A 16528-nucleotide genomic window follows, 5' to 3' on the forward strand; every position below is an offset into this window, starting at 1 on the left:
GAGACAGGGTTTCTTTCTCTGTGTAGCCCTGGCTGTCCTGGAACTCACTCTGTAGACCAGGCTGGCCTCAAACTCAGAAATCCGCTTGCCTCTGCCTCCCAAGTGCTGGAATTAAAGGTGTGCGCCACCACTACCCAGCTGAAATTTTCTTAACAAAAGCTACTTTTAATGCTTTAGTTAGGCCGGGTGGTGGCAGTGGTGGTGCATGCCTTTAATCCCAGCACTTAGGAGGCAGATACAGGTGGATTTCTGAGTTCGAGGCCAGCCTGGTCTCCAGCGTGAGTTACAGGACAGCCAGGGCTACACAGAGAAAGAAACCCTGTCTCGAAAAAACCAAAAAATGTTTTAGTTAAACATGGACAAAATTATTTCTATGCAACCTAAAAATACTAGAAAATTTAAAATATAGAACAAAAGCAGGGTTTCTATATTTCTTCAGGTACTAATATGTAAGAACTAATCAGGTCATAAAAGTCCAAACACTGATTAATTTCATTCATATGAAATGCCCAGAACAGATCAGTGTATACAGGAAACACTTGTGTCTACTTGAGTAAGGGAGATGGATAAAGGACAAGAGGCATGGGGCTGAAGCTGGATCGGAGTTCTTTGGAAGGTGACGAAAACACTTTAAAACTGGCTGTGGTGGGCAGTTAAGAGCAATGGCTGCTCTAGTAGAAGACCTGGGTTTGATCCCCAGCAAACACATGGCGGCTTACAACCATCAGTGACTCCAGTTCCAGGGGATCCCATGTCCTGTCCTGGACTGCAGGTACAAGGAATGCACATGGTGTGTAGACATACATGCAAGTAAAATACCCATAAAGTCAAAATAAAACTGGTTGTGGTAAGCTAATATAATTTTTGTCTTGAGTTCTAATACTCTGGGAAACTGAGGCAAGAGGATCCCCATACATTTGAGGATAGCTTGGGCTACATAATGAATTCAATACCATGGTAAGACAATCTTGAAACTGAGCCATCTCTATGGCCTCCTTCCATCTTTATATAGACCATGCGAGTTGAGTTCAAGTCAATAGACTTGTGCAGAAAGTGCCTTTACATACTAAACCATTCAACAGAATGATACTAGTATTTGGAAAACACTTAATTTGAACTTAATGCTTGCTTTTTTCTCTCTCACATTAAAAGAAAGCATAGTGAAGTATATTCCAGCTTTTCCTCATTCATTATAATCTTTCTATATTAACCTGTCTCGTATACCTAAAGAGTACTTAGTAAATGTTATTATAAAGTCTATACTAGAATGCATATCAGGAATTTATCTTAATATCAACTCTTGAGTCTATTTAATATCCAGGAAACACACACAGTAGTCCCTGAAAGAACCAGGGAAGGTCTTGATATTGGTAGCTTGGTAAAATTGGAAAATGTCATAGTGACTTGGTTTAGTGTAGCTATCCTTGTTGCAAGATGAACCTGAAGCCTGACTCTTGGATTAGTTTAACATCGAAAACACAGAGAAAGAAGACTCTTCTCAATCTTCCCCATATTGTGTAACTCACTCTCAAAGATCTGTGAAGTAGTTCTTTGCACTGTATTCTGGAGAACTTGCAAGGAGGTAATTGTTCTCCCAGTGATAATTTTGACCCAATTTCAATTCTGAACAAGAAAAAAAAAAAAAAAAAAGCCTCACCCTTGTCCTGAAGGCTCTATGAGGAAAGCTAGAGACTTCATTGCCTCTTAGTAAGCTAGTGATACTGTACACAACAATACCCCCACCTCTGATCTTGTTCTCTGGCTTTCAGTTTTTACATGGCCCCACCACTGGTCATTTTTACCTGTTAGGCTAAGTGGCTGCCAGGCCACATCCTGTGACCTCCAATCAGAATGGCCAGTATGAGAAGAGGCCTGAAGACTGGCTTGGTAAAGAGACTCCAGTTCAGAGGTCTCCTGCTCTGTGTCTTGGTTCCAGTGTGGATGCAAAAGGATATGATTTCTTTCTGGGTAAGTTATACATGTATGGGAATCATGGGAGGAAGACTTGACTCCTGGCCCAGGAGCCCTGTGTTTAACCTGAGAATCACAGAGCCTTGTGACATTTACCCAAGAATCCAAAGGCAAAGGAGTTCCCAGGTTGACACTACTACCCAGCTCCTTGGGCCTAATATCTGTTACTTGGGGTAGCTTTCCTTGATATATATCTGGCTCAGCCAACCTGGGCTGTCCTCTCCTCGAAGTTTCACCATTAGGAAACCCAGAGTCCCTGGAAAGAGAAGGATGACCTACAGGTTCTTCCCAGCAGGGCAGTCTTTCCCTGCCATCTGGAGAAGGGGGTTGTTTTACCCAGTGACAGTGTTCTTTTCCTGGACCCTGGGATAATGGAGGCATAAAGTCAGAAGGAGAAGAGCTCTTCCTTAGACCATTTGGCAAACTTTGATCCTGGGAACCTGTAACATCTCTCATGGAAGTATTCTGAATCTTCTGGAACTGCTCTGCCAATGAGCGGACAAGTCCTTTTGTACTGGGAAACTCTGGCCTATAGGGCTCCTCACTGCCTCTGACCACTTTTGAAGCCAATGAAGTTTGGAGACTTTGGGCTTGGAGATGTTGGTTAAGTTTCTGCATGGGGTCAGTAGCATGAAGCACAGGTGAAGCAGCAGCAGACATTATGGGGCTGCAGACACTGTAAGGGGGAATGCTAGGCTGAGCTGATGAACTTGAAGGACTATTTAGGCTATATTTAACTCTCTCAGAAGTGGCTTCTCCTGTTGACTGTGACCAAGGCATCCCCATGGATATATCAACAGGATTATTTTTTTCTTCGAACAGCTGGTCTTGAGCTATGACTCTGCCTTCTTGTGGTGGGAATTTGCTGCAACAGCCCAAGTCCTCCCTGCAGCCTTGGAGCCCATCTTCAAGAGCATCGAATGGCAGGCATTCATGTTGAGAATTCATCTCCATTCTACCTGTTGCTTTAGGTAAGTCCTGCCTGTGGAATTCAGAGTGATTGACCTTGTCCACCTCAAAAGACGTCAGAAGCTTCAAGGGAGATCTCCTAGGGGGACTGTGCTGTGGAACAGATGAAGCAGGTGACTGTGGGATGAGTGATGAGTGTAACTCAGGGCAGGAAGCAGGTGAGTGGAACAAAGAGGGAGTGGCCCCAAGCTCTGTATCCTTGTGGCGTTCCAGCTGTGCTTCCTGGCTTAACAATACTTGGAGCGGGATAGGCTGTTCACTGAAACAAATGGAGAGAACTAGTCACAACCAGCCTTGACTAACAATAAATCTTCCAAAAAACACAATTCATTCCATTCCACTTCTAGCTATTCACAGATATGATGAACAGAATAAGAAAGACAAACACAAAACCAATAGTTTACAAGTTCACAAAAGAAAAGAAAGGCAGTATCCCCAAATTTGTATATGTGTTATTAAGTCCAGTGTTTGCCAATATTCTTTACTACCTGCAAAGTCCCATTCCAATCACATTCTACTTGCAAATTTTAAATTAAAAGATAAAAATTGCCAGGTAGTGGTGGCACACCCATTTTAGTCCTAGTATTCAGGAGGCAGAGGCAGGTGGATCTGAGTTCGAGGCCAGCCTGGTCTACAAAGCAAGTTCCAAGACAGCCAGTGCTACACAGAGAAACCCTGTCTCAAAGAACAAACAAACAAAAGATAAAAACTGTTTCTTCCACAGAAGGGAAAGACTAAAAGCCACTCACACTATAAAACAAAAGTCCCAGATGCTGTACAAGGAGAGAAGTGCTACCCTAGGGGCCTATGGGGTAGCTCAGTCAACAAAATGAAGAAGATATTACTACAGAACACAGGTAATTTGAATTCCTGGGTACACAGACATCAACTATCACTGCATTCTTCACTCAAATGTCTCCTCACAGTGATAGAACAGTGGTCTCTTAACACTGAGGAGGAGGAATCAGGACATAATGCATTTACTTAATTCTCACTGTTTTATATTTATGAAGAAAAAAAAAAGTGCCCTTAGAGGAAACTTCAACATGTCCAACTTTAGAGTTTCAGATAAGGATTAAGAAACTGAAAATCCATAACTGGAGTGCTTCAAACCCCAATTGTTTTAAGCACGGGCATGATGATGAAATAAGTTTGGACCCTGAAGTATCTCAGGCTTCAGATTTCAGGGCTAAGAGTGTTCCATCCATATATATGAGTGTTCCAAAATGTGAAAGAAGAAAAAAAAAATGAAATCTGAGCTGTGTATGGCAGTGCAAACGTCTAACCCTGGCATTCAGGAACCAAAGGTAGGAAGACTGCAGTGAGTCTGAGGCCTACACAGCCCGCCTAGCACATCCCAGGCTGCCTAAGCAAGCTTACTTCAAAAAATAATGAGAAAAAGACAGAGAGAAGGAAGTGGAAGGGAGGAAGGGAAGGGGAGGGTGAGACAGAAAGATAAAGACAGAGAAAAGCAGAAGGACAGGGACAGAGAAAGGCAGAGACAGATGGATAAGAGAGAGAGAAAGACAGAGACAGACAGATAGACAGACAGTGACTTACTTCTGGTTTCAAAACATTTTGGATAAGGAATTCTCAAACTGTTTATCACAAATGTTTGTGGGTTTAGTCATCCAGTCACTCTTGTAACATGAATGTGATACTTTAATCAAAACCTGGCCTAGGAATCTAGTTCAATTAGTAGAGTGCTGGCCCAACACGAAGGATGCCTTGCATCCTTCATGCCTTCACAGAACTGAATAAACCTGAGTAGTGTTAAACAAGCCTGCAATACTAGCACTCCAGAGGCAAAAGAAAGATCAGGAGTTCAAGGTATTCCAGATTCTAGTTAGTCTAGGCTATACGAGACTCTTTCTTGAAGATAGGAAAAAGGGGACGGGAAGGAGGCAGGGATGGAGGGAGGGAGGGAGACAACACTGACAGTAAACAGATCTGTATCTAAATTCTAAACGTCCACCACTTATTAGCTAAGTAACTATCCTCTCTACAAGTCCCCTTATTTAGAAAGTATGCTAAATAATAGCTACTATCTCATCAGGTAATAGTAATAAATAAAACAGAAAGTGCTTGGCTCTGACCTAAACCCAGACAAATGTTCAGAAATGTTAACAAACATAATGGAGATGATAGTTTAAAAGACAAACATCCAAGGCAGAGAACGTGGAGCTTACTGGTAGAATGTTTGCCTAGTAGAGTATATACAAGTTCCTAAGTTTTATTCCCAGCAACACACACACACACACACACACACACAGAGAGAGAGAGAGAGAGAGAGAGAGAGAGAGACCTGCTTTTATTATAGTTATATTTATACCCCTAAAGTGTGGAAACTACCTCTTGGGACTTTCTCCTTGTCCTGACCTTAGAGAAGCAAATAAAGAAAATCTTTGTGTCTCTTCCCTATGGTTTAATGAAAACAAGAAAAACTGGTTATTTTCTCTGTGAGATGGGAAACATTGACATCCCAAATTAAATGGTTACTACAACAACATGAAAGGTGCAATCAGATTCCATGTATAAGAACATAATAAATACAGATATAATAATCATATTGCTACACAAATCCAGGAAATATGAATAGCTTGTTATTTTCTACTTTTTTGCATCTTTTGAGGAATTATTATGAAAAGGACCATCTGTGCTATGAGCTTTTGTGTGTCTGACCTTTAAGAAGAAAACCTTAATCATGTATTTTTCTCTTTTCCCTGTAGTGAAGACGACAAGAGTCCTTGCTATGGAGTCCCCATGGTCACTGCCTCCCCTGTGTCCATAAGCTAATGTGGTTCTCAAGCACTACCTTTTTGGCTGAGGGAAGGTGCCCCCCTGTGATGGGAGAGAGGCTGAGGGCTGCACCGGCTGCTGCGATGATGGCTGTTGCTGCATGCGATCCTGCAGGCTTCGTGCTTTTCGAATACTGATTTGCAACTTCTTATCGACTAGGGCTCTGCTGTGCGTGCTAGAGCTGGCATCATGCAGGGTAAGTCTTAGTTTAGCTAAAATGCAAAAGAAAATATAGCAGAAACAACACAAAATACAAACAAAAATAAAAGGACAAAAACTAAACTAAAACCAAGCAAAGATAGGCGGTAAAACAAAAGACGCAGCAGGAATGCAAGGCATGGACTGTGCATGGGCTGTCGAGAGCGCAGAACCAGCTCTGGCTCTAGGAAACATTCATGAAAGCCATGGGGCCAAACAAGTTAATTAAAACTTAAACAAACAAAACACTAAAGAAAATAAAACAAAACTTAAAAGGAGCCAGGAATATAAGCTAGCATGTGGAGGTTGCCACTCTCGTCTTTTGACTGTTCTGTTTGACTCTGGTCTCCATACTCTGCTCCCAACTCACCCTTTCTGATGGCCAATGGCAAAAAATAAGGTCCAAACCTGCACCTGTCTTTCCAGAGCACAGCTTCATGGAGTCATATTCAAGAGTCAGGTACCAATTCTTAGCCTTAGCCCCTTGCTGTTACAGTATGGTACTGCATACCAGAAAGGCAGGGGAGGAACAAAAATAATAGAGTATTACAATGAAAAGTTACTACCTAGGGAATCAGAGCCAGTTTCTTCAGTTTGCCTACTCATTAGCCAGTGACTAGAGAAAGATAACTTTATTTGGGTTAGAATCCATCTGTGGTTTCCTGTTAAGGTTGTTCTAGTAAATGTCCACAGACCACAGTGACACCACCAGGTACATTTTGAAATCTGAAGGGGAAAGAGAGCTAACTGGCCTCCACTTGGGAACACAAGAGACATTATAAACTGCCCCTATGGCCATCTGCGTGACAACACTAGTGCCTATTGTGGAGTTAGTCAAGAAACGCCATAGCCATAGCAGTCGAGTTACTTACAGATAGCTTCGTTACAAAGAGCCAGAGCTGCAGCACAGTCTCCCTTTTGTTCCAGATGCAGCGACTCTTCAAATATTGAATTTGCCTCTTGCAAGGACCTTTCAAAGCCGTCACTCCTCCCTGAAAGGGCCAGCACTTTCATTTTTATTATAGTTAGTTCCAACTTCTCCTATGTACTGTTTCTTCTCTTTGGGACACACAGATCCTTGTTGTCTACTTTTTATCTACCTGTCCATTGCTATTAAGAAGTCTTTAGGACTAAGGTATCCATTTTTTTTTTTGGTTTGGTTTTTTTTGTTTTGTTTTGTTTTGTTTTTTTCGAGACAGGGTTTCTCTGTGTAGCCCTGGCTGACCTGGAACTCACTCGGTAGACCAGGCTGGCCTCGAACTCAGAAATCCGTCTGCCTCTGCCTACCAAGTGCTGGGATTAAAGGTGTGCGCCACCACCGCCCGGCCTAAGGTATCCGTTTTTGCCTTAACTGAGATCTAACCAAGGCCAGGAAAAGGCAGGTGGGGGGGGTGGGAGTAGGGGCATGCCATATGAATGCCATACTACTAGTCTAATACCTCTTCAAGGAAAGAACAAAGTACTGTCCATAGTAGCAACAGGACTCTTGTGCCTAGAACTGAACTCCCTCCGCAAAACATCAGGTCATACCTTTTCAACCATCAGACACCCCAGACTTCCTGCTATAACCACAGCATGGCTTACTATTCTGTGGAACGTCACTCATGCTGCTTCTAACATAGCTTCAATTCCTTCTTCACCACTCTGCTCTGTCAGTACACCTCTTGGGCTTGAGATGGTCTATAGTTTCCACTAAAATAAATCTACCATAGCATTGACTGCATTTGTTGTTACACGAACCGACCTTTCTTTAGCAACAAAAAGTTTTTACTTTTATCATGCCTCATTCACCAAAAGTATCCATCTCTAAAAAGCCACCTCTCACATAACAACATAGGGTATTTCTCCCTACTCCCAAAGTGCATATGAGTCAAAGGAGATACAAAAGAGGAGTCCAAGAACAGTGCCAGATGAAAAGACTAAGTAGTATAGCAAAGACACTTTCGTGAAGGACCACCCGATATCCTTACCTCTTGTCATCTCTAACCATAAACTGGTAGGAAGTTATAATGTTACTTGACCTACAGTTGGAATTGACATTGAGCCTTCACATGGTCATAGGGGCTGGAAAAATAAAATGTCAAGCCAGGTATGACGGCACATGCCTGTTATCCCCAGTACTCTAGAGGTGGAGACAGGAGGATGCCTGATCACATAGCAAGTTAGAAGCCAGATAGTTTATGGTTACTTAATGAGATTGTATCTCAAAAAATCAAAGTAAGAGAAATAAAATGAAATGAACTGGGATTAAAAAGTCTGAGTCATTTTTTTCATTACGTCACCCTTATGTTATCCTCAACTCACCTACAGACGTTATGGTAAGAAAGGATCTGCAGAACCTTAGCTAATTCAATTCCTACAGCAGCTATCTTTTAGAAAGCAAAAAGACAGTGGAAAGTAGGTTGGTTCTGGAAACCTTGGAAGTCAATTTCTATCCCATCTCTGCATCTCTGATTTCCTCTGGCCCTAGAGCCAAAGTTCTTCCATTATGATTGCAATCAACTGAGTCTAAACATCTTTACAATTAGAGGTGGTAGCTGGAGGGAAAAGAAGGGCCAGGCATGGAGGTACACACATATAATCCCAGCACTTCAGAGGCCCAGGTGTGTAACAGTTCTCAATTTTACAAAGACCTAGGCAAACTATAGTTACGGAATCAGTGTAGCATATTTAAATCTTTATCATCTAGAATCTCAGCACTCCAGACGTACTCTTTTTGAGGAGGCTGCTCCAGAGCTTATCAAAAATGAATAATGAAACACAGTGAGTAGGACGCCTGCTCAACTCTAATGCGTGACGCACTAAGAGAGGAGGAAAAGACAAGGTCAAAGACGACAAGATCCCTGTTTCAGTAGAAATATAAACTTTATATTGGTGGCACATGCCTGTCACCTCAGCACTTAGGAGGAGAACCACCACACAAGTAAGAACAACCTGATCTACAAAGAGAGCTCTGGGCCAGCCAAAGCTCAAGAATGATAAAACCTGGTCTCAAATAAAAATAAAAATAAAGAGGGTGGGGGGGTAAGGATGAAGAGGAATCTGAGGTGATAAAGCATTTGTCTGGTAAGCATGAGGACCTGAGTTTCATTCCCAAAACACACTGACTAAAGCCAGGTCAGAGTGTCTATTTGCAATCTCAGCATTGGGGAGGCAGAGATAGGCATGTCCTTGAGGTTCTCTAGCCAACCAGACTGGCCTACTCAGTTAGGTTCCAGAATAAAGAACATATTCCAGGGAACAAAGAAAAAAAAAGGTAGACAACATCTAAGGTTGTCCTCTGGCTTCCACATGCACTCGAACATACATGTGCACCTGTACACATACAAATATACAAACACAGAACAATATAAAATTGGAACATTAAACTGTTAAAGACTTGAATTCAAAATGAAAAATCGAACAGCTAAGAGGAATTGAAATTTTAAAGCCCTTTTCTTTTTAGTTTAGTTAGTTTGTTTTGTTTTGTTTTTGAGACAGGGTTTCTCTTCCCTGGCTGTCCTGGAACTAGTTCTGTAGAACAGACTAGCCTTGAACTCTGAGATTTTACCTTGTCTTGCCTCCTATGTGCTGAAACAAAAGGTACATCCCACCACACCAGGCCTTAAAACCCATTTTCAAACAAGCACAACAAATAATGTGAGAAACAGAAGACAAAAATTGTCCTGGATCAAAAGAAAATAAGGGGCAGGTGACTGGCTCAGCCATAGAGAGCCTGGCAAGTGTGAGGTCAGGGCAATGGGGTGGGCGTGGGGGTGGCTCAGCTGTAGAGAGCCTGGCAAGTGTGAGGTCAGGGCAGTGGGGTGGGTGTGGGGGGTGGTTCAGCTGTAGAGAGCCTGGCAAGTGTGAGGCCCTGAGTTCAATCCCCAATATCACAAAAAGAAAAAAGAAAAGACTACAGTAAGGTTGGAAGAAAAGCTGTCTTCAATTGAGACTATTTAGTCCAAAAAGCTGCTTTAAGTGTAGAAAGAGCTGAGAAAAAGCAGCCAGTCCAAGGACACTAAATCCTAGACTTCATGCTGTTTGATCAGCAGATTCTGAGTAATAAGAGCAAGAAACTCATTTTAGAGAAAGAAAAACTTAGGTAAATGTTTCAAAGCTTATATAAAGGAGATTACCTCAAGCTCTTAAACTATTTTGAAGACTAGTCTCTTGGCAGTAGTGGTAATCTAAAACTAATTTGTTTTTGTGGGTTTTGGTTGGGGTAAGTAACCAATATGAGGCAGTTGGGGAAGTTTAATTCTATGTACATTACCTAAGATTTAGGAATGAGCTGTCATAAGATCAAAAATTAATTATGGATAGGTGTGGTGGTAGAAAGCTGCTATCCCAGTTACTTTGGAGGCTAAGGCAGGAAGGCCTGCCTAGCTGATAAAGGGAGAACCCCATCTGAAAAACAACACCAACCCTAAAAACAAAAACAAAACTAGGAAATTACAGCTGGGAAAACAGCTCAGACAGAGAAACCACCTGGTTTACACACTGCCTCAAGCTCTGTCTCCAGTACTATATTAAGAGATGACCATGCTTTTGTGCTCTTTCAGTTAAGACTTATTTTCTAGATGTTATGGAAACATTTTCCCTGAATAATGCAATAAGGTACTGTCTCTAGCCTTTGGGCTTTCAACTTTTTTAAAAAACTTATGTATATTACAGGTATTTTGCCTACATAGATCTCTGTGTATCTCGTGTGTGTCTGGTGCCTGTGGAGGCCAGAAGAAGGCATCAGATGCCTTGAGACTGGAGTTGCAGACGGGTGTGAGCCACCATATGGGTGCTGGGAATCGAACCTAGGTCCTCTAGAAGATAAGCCAGTGCTCTTAACCACTAAGACATCTCTCTAGCCACTAATCTTCAGGCTTTTAGTGGATATTCCTCAAAGTAGTGCTGCTATCTCTAATCAATAAGTTTCTCAATTCAAAACTTAGCTCTTATAATGTAAAAGTGCAGGAATTTCAGGTCTCAAGAATCTCACTCAGGTTTAGGTAAACTCAAGAATTAACTGCCCCAGGACACATCCTGGGAGAAGCACATTCCACAGACTAAGAGGGGCCCAAGATAAGAGTTTAACAGAGGAATGAACCCTTAACACAGTACACCTGGGTAAACAGAACCCACTTAAAAGATAAGGTGCAAATTTGAGTTACTTACAAACCGGGCCTGGAAACGGAATCCGGGCATGGGAATGACTGTTTGAAATCCTCTACGGTTATTGTTTAAAAAGTAATTAACTGTCTTGTGAATTCTGTGAAAATGGTATATAAACTGCCCTTAGCTTTAGTTTGAGGTTCCTCTTGTCTGCATACAAGGGAACCCCAGTATACTGGTTTTCATCTTATCATCAATACACTTTATGTTATTACATCTAATCTGCTGTCCATGGGTATTTCTGGGGAAGCACGTCCATTGGTTTGGATCTTTAGGTCCAACAATAACAGTAGTTAAACTGAGATAAAATCAAATATTGCTAAACAGTGGATAAGAAATTTCAAAGTGTGGATCTTATGTTTTGTCTTTTCTCTCTGTTCCCATTCCCTACAGCCTGATTCTCACAATTACCCTGACTCTGTAGTTCATCCAAGTCCATGTATCGGCTGGGATGAGGATTAAACCCTTTAGCAGCCTCTGATTCCTTCTCCCGTTTCTTCCGAAGTTCCTGTTCCTGAGCCCTCCTCGCCACTTCTTCCTGTAGTTCATCCAACTCACTTTTAGAGGTGATCTCCCCAGCTGAGATAGAAGCAAAAGAGATAAATTACAACACTTTCAGAATCAAGGTGAATTATCTGTTAACCTTATGGTTACTATGCCATTTTCCTTTGGAACTCTTGCTTTCCAGTTGTGATTTGGATATTCTTGCTTTATGAGATTTAGAGAGAGAAACACAAGCCATGAATAATGATGTTAACAACATATATACTTTCAATATTTCATGAATAATAACAGTATAACTCCTAATATTTCTTAAGCATTTTCAATATACTAAGAACAATTTTAAAAGCATTTTTACATATGTTACTTCATTTACTTCTCTCAAGTGATAAGGTAAAACAGACATGGGATTGTTGGCACAGTCCCATGATCCCAACTACTCTGATGGTGGTGGAAGAGGATAAAAAGCCCAAGGCCTACATGGTTTATAGAACAAATTCAAAGCCAGCCTAAATCACTTTGTGAGACCTTGGCTCAGACAGTATCTGGATGGGGTACTAATACCTGTGATGCCAACACTTGGGAAGCTGAAACAAAGGAATTGCCATGAGTTCAAGGCCTGCCTGAGCTATAATATTCAGTTTCAGGCCATTACAGACTACACAGAAAGAACCTGTCTCAGAAACCAAAACAACAGCAACAACAACAAAATGGTGGGATATAGCTCAGTGACAGAGCACTTGCCTAACATATATGACCCCCAAACTCCTGGGTTAAATTCCTGGTACTAAAAAGAAAAAAAATTAGTCATTTTTCTTTGTTGTAATTTCTACCATCTGTTTAAATCAGTTTCTAAAATATCTATAGTGAAAACTTTTAGGAGTTCATTGATGAGTCTAAATAGATTGAGAATGATATCCATAATAAATAAAGTAAAAGTATGAGGGACAGAATAGTGTCCACAGTGTGACTTCAATTTGAATAGTTGTGTGTGTGTGTATGTGTGGTGTTAACACTGGTTCATTCACTCAGTTTCAGGAAGTAAAGACAGTTATTGAAATGCTGGGGCAAATTTACTTCTATAGCTAGGTTTCTTTATCTTTTGGTTTAGTGGGGGAGCCATGTGCATAAGCACATGAGAACACACACACACACTTCTTCACGTGTGGATACATGTGCATATGTGACTAAAAAATGTTGTCATTATTTTGTTAAATATCTTTTGCCTGCTGAGAAATCCTATTAGAAAATTCTATTCTGTCCAGCTAATCCAGAACTGAGGACTAACAGGGCAAACAATAAGACTCAATTTTTATTTTTTTTTTCAAAAGATTTATTTATTTATTATATATGAATACACTGTAGCTGTCTTCAGACACACCAGAAGAGGGCATCGAATCTCATTACAGATGGTTATGAGCCACCATGTGGTTGCTGGGATTTGAACTCAGGACCTCTGGAAGTGCAGTCAATGCTCTTAACCACTGAGCCATCTCTCCAGCCCCCAGACTCAATTTTTATTATCCTGAAAAAGTGCCACCCTTCTGAAGAGAATAGAAGGGGTAGTTGGTTCATCCACATTCAAAAGTTTCTTAAAGTAACGTTACTCTACATAAAATAAATTATAATGTGAATAATAAGACATTATATAATTTCATCAAGAAGCAGGCATATTTTCTGCCAGTCCTTCACTTTAAGTTAACCAATATTTCAAGCGTACCTGTTTTGACACATTTCTCTGCCTAACAAGTGTCAGTACATATACCTAAGCAAGTTCATGGCTTCAGTGTATATGTATGTGTATATGTACATATATATAGACACACACACATAAATATATATTCACTTTACAACCCAATATCAGTCCTTCCTCTCCTTCCAGTACACCCGAATGCAAGACCTCCCTGCATTCCATCCTCCTCTTATCTTTTGAGAAAGAAAAGCCCCCCTCTAGGGATAACCCCACAAACACAATACTCCCTTATACCCCACACATCAAGTCACTGCAGGACGAGGCACATCCTGGGAATAGGAGGAGAAGATTCCCAGCTCAAAGGCCCAGAAAACATCTTCAACAAAATCATAGAAGAAAACTTCCCTAACCTAAAGAAAGATGTCTATAAAGGTACAAGATACTTACAGAACACCAAACAGATTAGATTAGAAATGAAAATCTCCCTGCCACATAATAATCAAAACACAAAATATACAGAACAAAGAAAGAATTATAAAAGCAGCAAAGGAAAAAAGGTAAACTAGCATATAAAGGCAGACTCATCAGAATTATATCCGATTTCTCATCTGAGACTCTGAAAGCTAGAAGTGCCTGGTCAAAGGTCTTGCAGACCCTAAAAGACCACAAATATCAGCCCAGACTACTACACCCAACGAAACTCTCAATCACCACAGATGGAGAAATCAAGTTCACACTTTGTTACTGTTCCTGCATACTCCTTTCCACCTAACTCTAAGGACCATTCGGTAACTACCAATCAACTGGTAAATGAGACTGTGACACAGAGGCAAGGGTGGGTAAACTTGAATTGCTAATTCATAGTTTTGCCCACATGTCTCTGTTGTGTCACAATTCACAACACAAATCACTGAGGAATTCATTTCTCAAGAAGTTGTCTATACAAAGGAAAGCCCTAGGACTTATTCTTCGAAAGAATGGAACCATTTTTACCATTATGCACTGTATTTCTTTTTTTTTCCTCATTTCCACAAAATTCTTTCCAATGTTAAGACATTCAGGCAAGCCATGGAAAACAAAAACTAGAGAAACTGAAAGAAAGAAGCTGAAAATCCTCCACACTTACACTTGGGGGTGGTATGCTTGGATGGGTGTGTGTACTCATTCGTAGGCGTGTCAAGCTTGACTACTATCCTTAGTACATCCACTTTGCTTTTTGAGACATGTTCTCTCAGTAGAACCTGATTCACCTTTGGCTGGCTGAGTACCTAGTGAGCTCCATGTATATGCCTCCCCAGCATGCTGAGAATTGAAGTCAGGTCTTCATGGAGTTTAACAAGCACTAACTAAGCTAGCTCTCTAGCACACACATTACATTTTGATGGAATTTTCAAACAATTGTCTTCTAGTTGAACTATGCTCAATAAAATTGATTCCTGAATAGAACTGGTGGTCAAATCCAGTTCCCCAAATCCTGTTTACCTGAGAGAGGTTGAGTCTTTGTCCAGCCGGTCATGGGTGCTGTAGAGTCTACCTCCAGGATGCCACTACTGTGAGACTTTGGAATATGACGCCAAGAAGGGACAAACCCAACAGGTTTTTTTGTGCTTTGATCCCTTCAAAAGAGAATCCAAAGTATAAAAAGTTTCAAACAGTGGCTTCTAACAAGATTCCTAAGACTAAAATTCAAATCAGAAAGCAAACATCATAAAAGCTTGGTAACCAAGGGTCATGGATCAAAACCACAATGCAGCTACTCCTGAGCCTGAGGCAGAAAAACAAGCCTAGGAATACCAGGCTTAAGGAACAAGAATTGAACAAGGATTCCTCTCAGATTGAGGGCGGGGAGTGGGGGTGGAGGGATGATGTAGACACCAGCTTCTGTTGGGGGGCAGAGATAGAGAAAAGCTTCTGTAATATACATTATATTGATTGATAAATTCTCTATTTATGCCTGTTAAAGACTCTGGGGAGGAATATGATGGAGAATGTCATTAATCCTAACATACAGGTAGATCTCTGTGAGTTCAAGGCCAGCCTGGTCTGTAAAGTGAGTTCTAGGCCAACTAAGAATATACAGAGAAATTCTGTCTCGAGAAAGAAAAAGAAAAGGAGAAAGAAAAGGGGAAAAAGAAGGAAAGAAGACATAAAGAAGAAAGAAAGAAAGAAAGAAAGAAAGAAAGAAAGAAAGAAAGAGAGAGAGAGAGAAAGAGAGAGGGAGGGAGGGAGGGAGGGAGGGAGGGAGGGAGGGAGGGAGGGAAAGAGGGAGGTGGGGGTGGGGGGGAGACAGAGAAGAGAGGAGAGGAGAGGAGAGGAGAGGAGAGGAGAGGAGAGGAGAGGAGAGGAGAGGAGAGGAGAGGAGAGGAGAGGAGAGGAGAGAAGAGACAACACTGTGAGGGTGAGGAGGCCCTGGCTGGTCTCCTTGAAACTCCCTGTCCTAGGAAGATAGCTCACTAACTCTACAGCAAACAAAAAGAAAAATAGCAGGCTGCTAAGAGAGTTAAAAACATTGTGTCCTTGGACTGGTAAGATGGCTCAGTAGATAAAAGATGCTTACCACATGGCCTGGTGACCTGATATCAAACCAAGGCAAGGAACTTAAGTAGTGGGAGAAAACTGACTCCCATAAGTTCTCGTCTGACCCATACATGCACACATACACACACACACACACACACAAACACTTTAAAAAATAATTTAACTAAAATAAAAAAAACTAAAATAAAATACTGTATCCTTAACAGCTAGTAACTAGAAGACTATCTCCAACCAAAGCTATTGTTGTTTATACAACAATGTATAGACGCCTACAATAGGAAAAGGAATTAGAAGGTCATCTACGGAAAGGACAGAAGAGGACCCTCTACCTGGACTCTCTCAGTGGGAACTACAGCTGGCTGCTTAGCTTCTCCAGCCAATGTCTGTTGGAGGACTGTAACCAAAATTTGATGGTGTTTATTTGCTCTTTTATTTGGAAGCCTCAGCCAAGGAATGTACTGCTCTCTGCACTGCTCTCTGCTCTGCACTGCTCTCTGCACTGCTCTCTGCTCTGCTCTCTGCACTGCTCTCTGCTCTGCACTGCTCTCTGCCCTGCTCTGCACTGCTCTCTGCTCTGCACTGCTCTCTGCACTGCTCTGCACTGCTCTCTGCTCTGCACTGCTCTCTGCACTGCTCTCTGCTCTGCACTGCTCTCTGCTCTGCTCTGCTCTGCACTGCTCTCTGCTCTGCACTGCTCTCTGCACTGCTCTC

The 16528-nt window shown here is 41.5% G+C and overlaps 1 protein-coding gene across 2 annotated transcripts in view; it reads right to left on the reverse strand.

Annotated features, from left to right (window-relative positions):
* Usp54 (ubiquitin specific peptidase 54) overlaps positions 1–16528 on the reverse strand; it is a 62108-nt gene that overhangs the window by 11453 nt on the left and 34127 nt on the right. For both annotated transcript variants that reach the window (XM_028758612.1, XM_028758613.1), the window contains 5 exons: positions 14762–14895; positions 11497–11664; positions 6810–6929; positions 5756–5951; positions 1803–3199 (listed from right to left, as the gene is read on the reverse strand). In XM_028758612.1, coding sequence (XP_028614445.1) covers positions 1803–3199; positions 5756–5951; positions 6810–6929; positions 11497–11664; positions 14762–14895 — 2015 coding nt within the window. The remainder of the gene's footprint in view (positions 1–1802; positions 3200–5755; positions 5952–6809; positions 6930–11496; positions 11665–14761; positions 14896–16528) is intronic.

Source organism: Grammomys surdaster, unplaced genomic scaffold (genome assembly GCF_004785775.1).
Source record: "Grammomys surdaster isolate TR1022 unplaced genomic scaffold, NIH_TR_1.0 126198, whole genome shotgun sequence".
In the NCBI taxonomy this organism is placed as follows: domain Eukaryota; kingdom Metazoa; phylum Chordata; class Mammalia; order Rodentia; family Muridae; genus Grammomys; species Grammomys surdaster.